This window comes from Lepidothrix coronata, unplaced genomic scaffold (genome assembly GCF_001604755.1).
Source record: "Lepidothrix coronata isolate B3197 unplaced genomic scaffold, Lepidothrix_coronata-1.0 Scaffold262, whole genome shotgun sequence".
Classification (NCBI taxonomy): domain Eukaryota; kingdom Metazoa; phylum Chordata; class Aves; order Passeriformes; family Pipridae; genus Lepidothrix; species Lepidothrix coronata.
In genome coordinates this window covers 841725-856931 of record NW_016690442.1, presented here as the reverse complement: position 1 = coordinate 856931, position 15207 = coordinate 841725, and the positions used below count along the sequence as shown (strand labels likewise).

The window sequence follows — 15207 nt, the reverse complement described above, 5'->3', positions numbered from 1 at the left end:
CGTGCTGTGAGTGCAAGGTCTGAGGGGAGCAGTGGGTGGGAGGGAAGAATCAATAAACCATTGAGGAGGAGTGTCAGAGGGAACAGCTCAAGAGGAGTCCAGGCTACTAGGGAGAAGAGCTGCAAATCCAGCTCCATGACTGTGAGACTGATTCCTGTACTCCATGTAGCCCTAAATCCTGGTTAATCTTACCTCTTGCTCAGGCTGGGAGGTGTGTGCCTCGTCCTTTGCCTCACCCTTCTGCCCCTTATGCCCTGCACTCAGAATTGTGCTGCTCTGGAATGCAGCCCTCCTGACTCAGTCCAAGTGTAGGGTGATGCAGCTCAAAGGCTTGGGATCATGTCTCCCCAGTTCTGCCTGCTAGACAAGGAACTGATGAGATTAGCCCTGAGACAGAGGTAATGATGCTGTCTGTGCACAGCCACTGCTGCAGTCTTTAGAACCTGAATTCCCTCCTTTGGTCACCCCTCTCCTAGCTCTGACCATGGAGATCAGTCCAGCATTTAGGCTGCTGCTTTAAGTCCATTTTCTGGGTCAGTCATGTGGCCTTTCTGCATCTTCATTCCCTGTTTGGATTACAAAAGGGGTTACACCATCACCTCACTGCAGCCTGCCAACAAAATTTTTTAAAGATTGAGAAACTGCCATGTAATAGAGCAAGAGGATCCAGGACAGGCATGGCTCATACTTTTCTGCTACAGAATAAAGTAGAAAAAATTACTTAACCCTAGCGGTAACCTGTACATTCAGCATCCTGGTTAATCACCCTCTTCCAGAGGCTCTTACGATAGGTGAGAACAGGAGAGAACATGACCTGTGCCAAGAAGAACAGGAGAGCCAGCTGCAATTGCCCCACCCACCTGGGAAAGCCCCTGGCCAGAAGCATTCCCAGGTAGCCAAGGACTTCAGCTCCAGCAGAGGGTGTGAAGAGGGAGTGCTGTGGTGTCAAGCCTGGACTTGAGACGTTTGACAGAATCGGGACCCTTTGCCTCCAGTATTTACACATGTGGAATGCAAGAGCTAAAGGACTATGCCTGAATCACTGCAGTAAAGAGATGATCATATAACTCTCTCGTGTTATCAAAGTTGAGATCAGAAAAAGTAAATGCTACTTTTACTTGGCCAAAATCATAGGCTTGCTATTATAGGATTATAACACCAGGGAATCTCTAGTTGTGAAATTTAACTGCCTGGTTGTCTTAAGCACCCATGAATTGTGAGAATCCAACCCTTTTGCATTCCTGAGCTGCCGATGGCCCAGCATCCAGCAAATACCCTTGGTGATCTGTTTCTTGCTGCTTTTCTCAAGTCTGATCCTGAAAGGTGCTGCTTAATGCACCACTGCCATCCCTAGGCTCCCAAAAGAGAAGCCCCTGGCTCTAGCACAGAGCTGCATGCATGTTTCCCTCCTTTCCAGGTGCAGCTTGAGAAAAGCTGCTTTATTTGCAGTAGCTGATGTGACATTCAGGTTTTTTATTTTTTTGTGTGTGTGTGATTTCCTTTTTTATTTCAGTGGTTTGGCAGTGGGAGCTCCCAAATTAAAAAAAAAAAAAAGTCACATAATTTGTGGCAAGTGAAGTTCATAATCTGTTAATTTATTATCATTTCTGTCATCCTGGAGGGCCATTAGCAGAGGTAATAAAAGGAGATGTAATTATAGGATCTGAGGCCACTCCAGACACAGCTGCTGTCACTCCACTTGCCATATTTCATTCTGTGCTAGTACTATCGTCTTCCTAGTGAGAACAGTACAACAGCTACCCTGGGAGAGCCTTCATTGTCACCCCTCAAGAGAAGTCTTGTCACCCTGCATCAAAGCAAGAGAAAAGGTGGATATTTTTCAAAGACAATTAGCATGGGGGGAGAGTGACTAGTGGGGAGGGGGCCTCGTACAGAAGGGCACAACTCCACATTGGCTAAGTGTGGCTTTTGAGGTAATAGCTAATAAGGCTATTGAGCTAATAACATTTTCTAAATACCATTAAATCATGCTTTATTATTATTATCATAGGAGAGTGTGTTTAAGCTTTAGTGATTTTGTTTGCTAAGACTGTAGGGCAGAGGTTTGTGTTGATACTTGGGATCCTAAAGGGTTGGTATGACTTTAACGTCACACCATTCTTTATTAATTCCAGTGTGAATACAAGGCAGGAATATGTAACTTTTTCTCCTTTTTCCATCCTTCTCTGACCAAGATTTCCTGCACACAGGAAGCAATGTCACTTTTTGTTCAAAATCCTTGGAAGGCAGAACTACAGGGCATGGTTAATTTAGACATGTGGCAGTCTCCTGGCCCTGCCCTGCTCTGCCCCCTTGCTGCCTAACTCAGTATGTTTCATACTTGTTCCAGAACTACAGATTATTTTGTTCCATTTTTATGAACTGTCTTTTATTATGTTTTTTTCTCAGTACTGCTCTCTTGTTTAACAATCCCTGAGCTCTCTCACGTGCACACAGTCCTGTTGTACAATACTGCTGCTGGTCTGAACTGTGCCAGGCTGTGGCTGTTACTGGGTTGCAGGAGAGAAAAATACACAGAGAAATCTGAGATGATAGCAGGTATGTCCTGCTTTCAGAAAGGAGAAGAAGAACCCCTTTCACAGTGTGGGAGCAATCTCTACTATACTCCTGTTCTGGAATAATATCACCAGGCTGGAAAACTCAGTAGGAACTCAGAGCTGAGCGTCCCCTGCTCATCTCCCTGCCACAAGCTGGGGAACTACAGCAGGGCCCTCTTTGCGAACAGAAATAGCCAAGGTTAGACGAATGTACAATGGCACCTCACTGGAAAGCCGTAGCAGCTAATTGCATTGCCTTAAAGCCACTCCTGTTAACACTCCAAGTATTGGGTTAGTAGAGCAATCCAGGCTGAGTTCCCTAATCACCACTGTAACTCCACTTGTGATGAATCAGCCCCAGATGGATTCCAGCACTAGTGATGGGTGTAATCCCTGCAGATACTGCAGATCTCTTGTAAGAAGGGCACCACCAAGATTAACCTCTACTCAGAAACACTGTCCTGAAAAAGTTTCTCCAGACTTCACAGTCCCACCTCATAACAATCCATATTCCATATAGCTCAGAAAACCACTAACTCTTGAATCACTTGAGAAATACTCCCTCTGGAAAAAGAGAAGCAGCTACCAAAAAGCCAAAAGAGGAGCTACAGAAAGAAGCAAAATACATGGGAGAACTAAACTCTGATCACTCTTGTTAAGATGCCTCACCAAACACCGAAGAACTTAAAGCCAAGAAGCAAAGAAAGAGAATACAGATCCATGCAGTGGAAGACAGAGACAACATGCAATAAATCCTGTGATCCTGTAGTAGAGCCTTGGATATTCTCCTGACACAAGGAAGAGGGACAGAAGGCAAGCAGATAGCTGAAGTAAGCTGTTTATAGCTGTAGTGCACTGTTCATAGTGAATGTCTGAAGCAATCTTTGGAAATCAGCCATATAAACCCCAAGGATATCCTCTGACTTCCCTGGCGAGCCTTCTCTACACACAGATCCAGCCTATCTGTTTTTGGAGTGATTGGAGAGAGACTAGAAAGAGAGGGGGCATTTCCCCTTCCCAGTCCAAATCTTTGCCCTCAGAACTTCCTTGATGGCTATATATGCTCCTTCAGCCTGGGTCCACCCTACCTGCTGGTGTGAGACAATTGTTATGCCACTCAATCACACAGACACGCATTGAATATAGTCAAGGAGCCTTCCAAGGCCAGTCACACTGCCAATAAGTTGTCCTCATTATTTGTCAACATAGAAGCCTGGAGATTCACTGACAATAGCATGTTGTCTATCACAATGGGACTTGTTCTGTGACGAATCCATTATGACAAAAGCTTTCCTGAGTCTGGGCAAGAATGATCCTGAAATTAGCAAAGTTGGTTAGAGTCTGGTGCTAGTAATGCCAAGGTTATGGGTTTGATTCCTGTATGGGCTATTCACTTATGAGCTGGACTTGATGATCACTGTGGGTCCCTTCCAACTCAGAATATTCTGTGACTCTGTAACATCCACTACAGACACGGTGTGTACCTGCCTTTTTATTAGCAGTAAAGTCCAGGCACTGCCATAACATTTATTCATCTATAAACACAACAGACCTAGGTCATGTTGATGTAATACAAGATCACAAAAGTCCACTGTACCATCCCAAAGGCTGTTTCCCAAGTGCTTTCACTGGGCCACTCAATGCCAAATACAACAGAGAACTTCACTGTATCATATCAAAGCCTTCTGCATAATCCCAGGGCACATACATACAGAGTCATCGATTTATGCACCTACATCATAGGCTGCATTGGAGTTTGTTACCAATGAGAGCCCACCACAAGCAGTTTTCTGTGACAGAACTTTCCATGCATCACTACATGAAAAAATCCTAGTTGAAGACAAAACCAGAGTGCAGAGATAAATAATAGCTCCCTTTGATGTTCATGTTACACCCTTGTAATTCCGTTTACCTGGGATGTGCTTTGCCCAGCCAATGATCACCACCAGTTCCCTGTCTGCCAGGTCACAGAGGGTTGTCAGGGCTTTGATGTCACTCTCTGGCATGGTTGGATCAGGCATGGCATAAATCTTCTCTGGCTCGGCCACCAGCAAATGGGAGACGATCTTAGTCACTGCACATTTCAAAGGAAAAGTTGTTATATTTCTCATGATAAAAGGTGGACCCTCCTGGGATAAGACATGACTACAGAACCCATAGGACCTCAGTAATGGTTTTGGGGACAACAGGAGAAGACTACACTGCAGCTACACAAGCTGTAGTGATCTGCCTGAGCCAAACCAACTCTGCACGGGGATGACAAAAGCAGGAAGCTGCTGTAATGTTGTCAGCCATTGTCTCAACAGGGTCCTACAAGGGGAGGAGGAGACACAAAGGAGTTGGTAGGATGTGGGAAAGTTTAAAGAACTATGGGTAGTATTAAAAAGAGAAATCAGCATCGGACTAGTTTTGTTAACATAGCTTGGGTGAAGGAAAAGATCAGACTATCACTAAATAGATTTACATAATCTCCTAGGAAAGGTCTTGTATTTAACCCTAGGTACAATGAATAACAGTACCTGAGCTGTACCTTAGGCCCACCTAATCTACCTCTACACTACGATCGTAAGAAAAAAATCCTAGTGCTGTTGACTGACACAGGAATTTGAAGTGACAACTGCTATTCTGTACATTTTGGGAGATCAGTGAAAAAAAATATAGTGGCTGCTCAGAGGGCAACAATTCAAGGCTAATACATACGTGGCTTTTTAGCTGGGGGAGGGATCTGTAAGCTCAGGTAAGTGCTGCTCTCAGAATCCAGTCTCCTCTTGTATTTCTGTCGGCCTCCACGGACTCGATCCAGACGAACACCTGCAGGTAAAACAAAAAAAATCCTCACGATTCCTTAGTGCCTTAGGGAACCTTGACGTTCAGATGCTTAAATTTGCTAAGTAAGATGTTCCCCATACTCCAGGGAGCTTCCCTCTCTCAAACACTTGAGATCTCAGCTGAACCCAGCAATCTTAATACCAACTAGACTGCCTCCAGCTCTAAGCATGCTGCTGTGAGCTTTACTTTTATTCAAAACATTAATGAAGACAGAAATTAACCCATTCAAACTCTTGAATCACCATCAGTCTAATGGGCAAATGAAAAGCTTCAGAACTCAATGCCCTCTAGATGATCTTGCTTTTAAAAAGAAAGACTTTAAATGTCAATCAAACCTGCAGTTATAAAACTAAGCTTTTAGATTGTTCTTAAAAATGAAAAGTTAAATGTTCTGTGACCTCTCACTATTTATATTTGAAAAAAGTGACCTATAGTGAACAGATAATGAACTATGAATTCAACAAAAATGTTTCAGCCTTGATCAAGTAAGGCACCTGTAATAAGAGTAGAATCCAAATAAACAGAAACAACTTCTACTACAATAATGCCATGATAAAGATGAAGCAGGGAGACACTGAAGAATTTGTTGCAGCTCTTTCAAAATACAGTGAATCAAAGTGGAAATTGCACATTGAAAATAGTCCCCAGTGACTAGGAAGTACCAGTAACTGTCACCTTGCAAAAAACCATAGCAGCATCAATAGACCAGGAACAGCAACTAAATTGTGCTATTAGTACAAAATACAGTGTTAAAAAGAAACTGTGAAAAAACCCCATAGATATTTGTCCAGTTATCAGTTATTTCTGACCAGCCATATGGTCTCTGGTAATCAGTTGTTGTGAAATTGGGATAACTTAGTCTTCTGGGAAAAGTGGCTTTTGCAGAAAAAAAATCTTTCAAGACAAATTTAGAAGCATTCCAATAGAATAAAAAATTTTGAATTTACACTATACGAGTACTTCCTTAGAAACACACAGTAGTTTATCTAGTCTGATCACAGGAACCAAGTATGTGAGACACTTACTAATAACATTGAGCTATTAATATTTTGCAATCATACCATACATAAACACAAACAACTAAAAACAAACACTCCGCATCAGGTTTGAAGTGATGCTTTTTGAACAACTTGTACACCTGAAAAAGCCTGCAGTCTTCTGGTGAATATTCTACCCTAGAAGGAGGCACGTCTGTCACTCCACATTTCAATGCCATGTTTACTTACTATGCCATGGAAAGGAGAAAGCTTTTACTGTAAAGCTCACACCAGCCACACCTGTACCACTTGACACTGCTACTTGCAACGACATCTAGATCCCAATATGCTTTATGGCTACAGCACCCAAACTGATTTGATTGACAGACAGTACCAACTGCCCCCTAAGCAGCAAGAACACCAGGCCAACAATACTAAGTGATACAGTCTGGCAGCAACATCTCCCACTGAGCAGGAGAAACAGGAATGAGCAGGTGTGGAGCTCTGCAGAGCAAGGGAACTGCCGTTGCAGGTGGCTGCTGTGGGAGGACCACGGATATTGAAGATGGAAAGGAAGACATGAAGCTGATACAAGTGAGCTCAGGTCACACTGAGTAATTTCCTTCCCCTGTCCCATTTTCTATTTCTGACTCTGTATGAAGAATTCACTGACATCCCTAAGCATAAGTCCACCTTTCTCCTCCATTACATGGTATTGTTTCTGAAAATGATGCCTATTTCTTCTTTTACCTCCATTCCCAGCAGCAGGTAGGCTGTGGGCAAGACTCCTTCCTGGGTGCCCCAACATGCTCCAGAGACCAATTTCAGGAAGGACAGCCAGGGAATCCCAAACCCGAGGTTATCTAGGGAGATCCCTGAGGAACGACACTGATAAAGTCCTGGATGAAGTAGGAAATTTTCATTTCCATCCATGATTTCTTTCCCTCTATAAATGTGCCCTGTTTTCCTAAGAAAGAAGACCTCTATTCCATGCTCTGCTGAATGTGTGACATCTACCTCTAAGCCAGGAAAGATGGGAGAGACATAAATTTCAGGAGCTGCCAGTAAACCAAGCAACCAGGTATGAAAATGAAAAGGATCAAGAATACATGTTGAAAGATTACAGAGGAATCCAGAACAGGCTGCAAGACTTCAGGACTGAATCAGAGCTTCCCAGGACCCTCCCAGACAAAGGATGCATTCCTTAACATCAGTGGTCAGGATATCATCCATGCAGGGAGGTGCCATTCTCAGCCCAGCAGAAACCAACACACTGCCTTCCAGGATGCTTTCACTGTGCAGTTTGATAAGCAAAAGGGAGGGGGAACTGGAAGGAGTAGGGACGAAACGGGGGAAGGAGCTTGTTTCTTCCTCCCAAGGAGAAGTATGCCTCCAGTGCTTGGCAGAGGGATGGCTGCACAGGTTGCAGCAGTACTAGGGACCCTCAATCAGATTATAAGGACACAAAGGACTTAAGTGTATTAAAGAAAGATAAGAAAGATGCAGAGAGATTTACCCTCCATCCCTCCTTCCCTCACTGAGCAGATAGAGGTCTGTTTGCCCAAGGACTTCAGCTTGTTAATTTTGAACAACTGTTTGTCCTCCTCTTGTTCCCCTTTCCTGTTCAACACTCCTTGAGGCAAACATTTTCAATCAGCACTCACAGAGCCACTGTTCTACCCTGTCATCATCAGTCCAGCCGCAGAGCTGGTGAACAGACTGACCCCCATGGTAGCACATCCCTGCACCAGCTGCTGAGTGCAGTGGCCTGCAGGTGCTACAGTAAACAAAAGCATTTAATCCCTCGAGTCCCTGACTGTGACACTCTAGATATAACCATCACAGTAAAATCCCTTTCCCAAAGATCTGATGGCCTAATGGGTCATATCTAGATGGAAGGAAAGGGCATGGCCCAAAATCAGAACCTATGGTACTTAGGTACTTAATGTCTGCCGCTCTGCTTTGATTTTCTCTGTGGTTGATTTTAAGATAGGTAGGCTGATTATGATGCAGCTCTGCGAGGGACACTAAAGGACATTAAAATGGAGTGGTGAGGTGTGGTGGGTTAGATCAGAGAAGCAGCATGAAGCAAAGCACTGAGCAGAGAAGAAATGGATGGGGATGTAAACTGGGATATGAATGGAAGTGGGAGAGTGTAAGGAGAAGGGAGATGAAAGAGAGAGGGCTGGAGCAAGGCTGAGTAATACATACACTGGAATCACAAGGGCAGGTTTCACACCTGAACATTACATGCAGCCACCTGAACATTAACTGCAAGGTGCAGCAGCCACTTATGAGATGCAGCTGATCCATACTGAAGACCTTTCGATACAATTTGGAGCTGCAACCTCACAAGACAGAAGCAAAAGAAAGCTGTTGCCTTCCAGCTCCTGCACAAACCCTGTTGTCACAGAGATCACAACTGGCCTGTTCAAAGGAGACAAGTGACTCACCCTACAAAACTGTCACCACCACAGGCACTCCTGGACCCCCCTTTTTGACATTATCAGCAAGAAGGTGAGATGCAACAGTAGAAGGCAAAGTTTGGAAAGCACCACCCGTTGATAACTTATCTTGCTGGCAGGTCCTTCCACTCCCATGTATTGTAAGAAAATGCTGCTGTTCATTAAATTTTGTTACCTTTGGAGGGACCCTGAATAAGAGTCCTGGCACCCCATCTGACCTACATATGGAGCTGACTGTGGTGAATGCCATAGGGATTGAGTCCCAGCTCAACGGCAGCTCACTCTCAGCTTCCCTGCCTGCCAGAGCCGCTCTGACCTAGCAGGGAGAAGTGCAGAGCCAGGACTTGCGCAGGACTTCTCGATTCAGCATCCTGCCTAGGGCAGGGATGTCAGTTTTCTAACTGTCCTGTGGGTGCCACTCGTGTTCCAAGTGCTTGCAGAGAGGTCTGTGCCAGCACCAAGCCTCTGCAGTGAAAGAGCTGATCTGCTGATCTGTTCCAGCTCCCTGCATTTCTCTGACATGCCCCTTGGAGAGACGTCTGCCTGACAACTTTGGGATCAGATGTCCCCTTACTGACTTGATAACATCAGGCTTTAGGGTTTTTTTCTTAATGGAAGTAAAATAATTCCAGCTTTTTTTTAAAAGCTGGACTCAGGCCGAGACTGTCGGAAGTAAAAATAGCCGAGTATGCAGAGGTGACAGCACATAGAGTCAGGTTTAGTTTCTCTTTTATTTTCTGGGAACTAAAAATACTCTTAAAAGCTCTGTGAAGCTAAGCCTTGGCCAGTGGGAAATGCGGTCTAGGACCAATATCAGCTGTCGCATCAAATTACTAGCCTCACCTTACCTTCCATCCAGTCCTATCACATGCCCATGAATTGACAGGAACAGAAAGATCTACCTTGCCAAAGAGCTAACAGAGGAGCCAAGCTACAGGGTTTGCATGGCACAATATGAGTCTAGCTCAAGAAGGACACAACCAAAGGGAACACAGGGCAAGTGCTGGCCCTGAAGCAATGGCAAAAGGGCTGCTTTTGCTGAGCTTCCCTGATAGATCAGCCAGGTCCTGTGCCCACTGTCCACCTAATCCTTGAGCTGCAGTTTCAACACCAATACAGCCTGCTTGCTCTCCCAGGGTCTGAGCTGGGGTGGTGCTCTGTAGCTAACACATGCACCTGTCCCCAAGAGCTGCAGCCTGAAGTTCATGGATTGGCACTGACCAAAGAAGCTAGAAGGTATAGGCTAAGACCAGAGAAGAAAGGAAGTGAGAAGGGGTGTTCCCAAGGTGTTTCCCCCAGAATTTCCCTCTTCCTTTCTGCTCTGAACTTCAGGAAAGACAGCAGGATGTGGCTTTTGGATGAGTGAACCAGGAGGAAGCCTATCAAGGAAAGAGAGCAGTGATGACCATAAAAGTCAGACTTGCCAAGATAGGGCAGAAACAGACTATAGGAAAAGGCATCTCTTCCTAAGAGGAATGAGAGAGGCTGCAACCTGACTAGGCTCTCTCTTCCAGCTTGGAAAGAGGAGAAGAACCCTATTAGGCTTTTACACTGCTACAAAAAGAGGTCAGCCTCATGACAATCTTCTGGTAGGTGACTGATTCAATTATCCAACTCATTTGCACTTGAGGCTTACAGATCAGCACAGCCAGAAGAACACAGTGACTAGCATGCTGCAGGTCAACAAGTCTGGAAATTACACTTGGAAAGAGAGGGTAGGGAACTAGTCTGGGGAAGGGGGGCAGTGGAGATGAAAATCCACCTCCTGTGTTGCAAGGCCCTACAGAGAGATTAGATCCGTTCAAGCAGGATGCTGCAGCCTCTTCCACCTTTGATGTTTTCAGGATTATGTTAGGTAAGAAAGTTTCTTTGCTGTCTGTCTGGCTGAAGAGTCCCCGGACTCACAGAGACAGGTTAGCCCTGAGATGCCTGATGATACCTGGCACCAGAGGCTCTCACATGCCTTGGACCAGTAACACAAGGTGTCAGCTCCTCACACACAGAAACACAAGCAGCATGTCCCAAGTGGTTGGTCCAAAGCATACAGAATCTGGTGTAACTGACACAGCTTGAAAACCAGTCCTCCTCCTCCACCAGTGCCAGCTGCATGAGAGCCAGCTCTGCAGAGCTGTCTCTGCAGCATTAGCCATTGCTGCCTCTCAAATATACATCTTCCTTCCCATGCTGAGCCCCTCTCACCTTGCTCCTGCAGTCACCTTGGAAACTCCGGAATTAACAAGGTCTTCAAGGGCAATGGGAATAAAGAATATCTCAGTACCTTGTTCTCTGTAGTAAGCCCCACACCCACACATTCACCCTGTGTCCATGGTCCATGCAAATGTTCTCCTTTGATTGCCTCCCCTCTTAGCCCTCTAAACAGTCTGAAACAGGACAGCAGCTCTATTGGTTATGCCACCATGGCCACAATGCCTGCACAGCAGCAGGCTGAGGGGCATGCACAAAAGGACAGATACAGGAACATGCCTGCCAGGAAAAGACCGAGGTTGCCTTTCACAAGAGGATCTAAAGGATGACAAAGCCCCAGCTACACTGGCTTTCCAAGTGGTAGCACTCAGATATAAAGCCCCTAAGAGGTGTTTGCTGCCTAGAGGAATCTTCTGCTCTTGGTTGTGATTTAACTCCCTTTATGTTAGGCTTTGACAGCTTCCTTCTGTGCATCTAGGCTCCCTTGACACGCAACGGAGAGAAGAAGGCACCTCCACATTCATCTCACTGGCCAGCCACTTACCTGAGGAGGAGTGGTGACAGATACTTCTCTCCATTCACTACCAAGAGAATGCCTGAGGGGTCAAAACAATGCTTTCTCAGTCCAGTTTTCTGTCTCAGTCTATTTAGGTGGAGCATATTTTGGAACAGGTAGAAAAGCATGGATCAAACCCAACAATTTTTAGATATGTGACACAATAGAGAGGCTTCCAGCACTGCATGGAGAGAGGCCTGCTTGTGACGGAGGTCCACAGAGGCGAGGGAGTTAGACCCACCAACATAGCATGCTGCTGCTTTGGCCATCCTCTTAGAGCAACTCTGATTGAGCCTTGCAGCCTTGAAGCTTCTCCTGAAGTTCTCACCTCAGCACTGGCTTTTCCAATGGTAAGAATTATTGTCCGCTTATCATTTCATTCTTAAATTGGAACAGCTGTGCCAGGCAATTTGAGTAAAGACCCTCTCAGGATACCCTGCAGCCCAAGGGCTGGCACGGTCTTCAAAGGTGAGCAAGGGGAAGGGATTGAGAATCTCGGCAGAGCTGAGTGACTGGTGCACATAGGTCAGCAGAGACTGTGAAAATGTTGATGCACATGCCTTAAGTTACTGTAGAGCTGTGGGACATATATTCAGTCCCATCCCATTCTTGCACACCTCAAAGAATCTTACCTGATGTGTTGTCAGAACTGCCTAAAAGCTTGTAGCACAACGGTTGGAGTCAAAACATCCCTGCATGGTTGTTGCAGTTTTTATCTGCTTCTTCTTTTCTGTACATAAGTGCACTAAGCACTATTTTTGGTAGCAGAATGCATGAAGTTTTTATCATAAACCTGTACAGAGGTGATGTCTTTCTGAACCCACAGAGATGTATATCGATGGAACCTGGAATTCATGTTTGATAGAATGGAGATTTAATTAGGTGTGGTAAGAACCTAGGCAGATAAATAATTCAAAATGAATTGGAGAAACCAAACTAAACAGATTCATAATCCACTGAGTGTGGGAGAAGTTGATAGTCCTCGATGTGAGATTCTTATGTCCAGAAAACAGATACCAAGTGCCCTTATGCTCTTTGTGCCCTTTGTGGACAGACCATCCACTGGAAGACTCCTCTTTGGAGAATTACCATCTCCTTACCAAAGGCAGCACGTGCTCTGTGCCACACCATTACCCAGCTTAGCTCCAGCCACACTGCAAATACTCAATTCATGTCTTGGAAAATAGTTGGGTGTGGATGGTACAGACATCAAGATGCCACTCACTGCTCCTGGAGATCCTGTTTCAAAGGACAGGGGGTTGCCTGTCTGTTTTTAAACATAAGGATATTTTAGAGAAAGAAAAACAATTTTTCATTAGGATACTTCCAATAGGGGTATTTCTGGCAGCAGCTGGAGGCAGAATGCTCTATAAATACAAAGGCATTAAATTGCACACAGCAGCAACCTGATCAGGGCTACCTTTTAATTTCCTGACATGAGCTGGCCGCTAACCCAATTACCCAGGGTCCCCGGAGGAGACCTCATCCTTCCCAGGAAGCACAAAGCAAGAACCCAAGCATATCGCAGGGAGGTCAGCTGAGCTTTCACTGAAATCAAATGTCTTTTTGAGAACACAAGGTCTGGAAGTAGGGATGGGAACAGGAGGGAGAGGTTGCTTGAAACACTTTGCTCCATTGAGAGATTTTTTCACTTGAAAACAGAAATGAAACACCCTCTGTCTGGTTACATTGCTGAAAAGGAGCTCTGCTGTTGATTCAGTTATCTGGATTTCAGTAGAGGATGAAGACAAAGTTACTAAGTGGAACTAGTTTAAGACGGCCAGTGTTTGAAAACCCTTGTTCAGATACTAGATGTCTGCACCAAATTCACCACCTCACAGAGCCATGTCTGTCCAGGATGACAGATTTGATTCCCTGGGAAGAAATTATGATATTAGCAGCTGGTAAGAGAAACAGAAGAGTTAGGACTAAATACCAGCAAAGTTCCACTGGCTACAGGGTTTCCTAATCAGCCAGGGTCTTTAATAGGAGAATCATGGATTTAAGAGATAGCTGCTTCTGAAATCTGGAGATTACAGTCTCACCATCTCTGAAGTGGGGACCACCTCCGACATTCACAGAGATGCAGGCACTTGGGCAGCACAAGGGTTACCAGGTTATTGCAAGTTCCTGTGAAGCAGGGTATTCCCAAAGACATCAGGGACAGGAGGGAAAGAGGAAGATAAGCTGAATGACCTTTGGGCTCTCTTATGCTGACTTATCCTTCCTGTTTCACGACCTGGCCATGCAGTGTCAGTATCCACACGTTGCAGCAATCATTACATCAGAAATAATATTAGACAGATAGGATTCCAAGAGCTTGGGAGATTTGTAACAAAGAATTTGGGATCCCTGTTAAATTTTAATATGTTCTCTAGCATTTCTTAGGGAAATGCATTAGAAGCAAAGGAACAAAGCCTTGAAAAGGAATTACTTGGAATTACTAACACCACAACAGATACAGCTCTGGGAAGAAGGAGAGTCACCTAGGTAAGAGAAATCATATGTCTTTACTGGATGATTGCCTAATCTCTGTCTTGCTGTTAAAAAGCCTCCTTTTTCTGCATCCAGATCAAGACTATCTTCCTTTACCCTCCTTCCTTGCATTTGTAGACTTCACTCTCACTGCACAAGAAACAGCTGTTGGGTGACTCCTGAGAGCCAAGAGGCTAGGCCTTCAAAGACATTCAGACTGGGACAAAACACCTCATTCAGGGCACGTTTCCTGTCCTGAGAATTCCCACTCCTGCTTTTAGCATATCAAATGCATGTAGATCTGGGGGACTCCTATCTTCTGCTTTCTGAAATAAGGTAATACCTGTCTATCACAGGACAAATCCCCAAGACCCCTTCAGTCTTTACCCTCTTTCTTGGAAGCCAACCAGTGATGTCTGCAAGAAACTGGGCAGAAGCCACTCACATATCTCAGAAAGCCACTCTTAGGACTCAGTCATGAGTAGGACTCTGAAAAGACAAATTTTAGCACTGGCAGGGAGCAGAAGACAACAGTTCTTCAGCAACATAATAAACATTATTTTTATTAGGAAGGAAAAGAAGACTCAAAGGTTGGTGGAATACTGGATGACATCTCAATGCCTGGACAAGATTTTTTTAAGACAGTTATTTTCTTTGCTGAATCGTTTGTCACTGTGTGATGTAACACATGATTTCATGTGCATGCACTTCATGAAAGCAATTAGTGACTCAGCTTTGTTTCTTTTTCTGAACTGCTTATGCTCCATTTGGTTCTCTGCAGATGTGCCAGCACAAAACAGGGAGCAACACAGCTTTAGAAACAATACAGTCCACAACAGACCCACCACTGGTCAAAGCCCAGCCCATCAGCAATGCAGGTGGTGTCTCTGTGATAACATATTCAAGAAAGGGTAAAACCATGCAGTACAGCAGCTGAGAGGGGTGAGAAAAGATGGGAGAAACAGCCCTACAGATACGAAGGTCAGAGAAGGAGGGAAAGGAGGTGTTTCAGGTGCCGGAGCAGAGATTACACTGCACTCCATGGTGAAGATCATGGTGAAGCAAGTTTTCCTCCTGCAGCCCATGGAGGACCACAGTAGTGTAGATATCCACCCTGCAGCCCATGGAAGACCCCACAGTGG

At 45.0% G+C, this 15207-nt stretch overlaps 1 protein-coding gene across 3 annotated transcripts in view; it reads right to left on the bottom strand.

Moving 5' to 3' along the window:
- ESRRB (estrogen related receptor beta) overlaps positions 1-15207 on the bottom strand; it is a 130550-nt gene that overhangs the window by 12853 nt on the left and 102490 nt on the right. For all 3 annotated transcript variants that reach the window (XM_017835709.1, XM_017835710.1, XM_017835708.1), the window contains exons 4-5: positions 5259-5369; positions 4471-4632 (exon numbers count right to left, since the gene is read on the bottom strand). In XM_017835709.1, coding sequence (XP_017691198.1) covers positions 4471-4632; positions 5259-5369 — 273 coding nt within the window. The remainder of the gene's footprint in view (positions 1-4470; positions 4633-5258; positions 5370-15207) is intronic.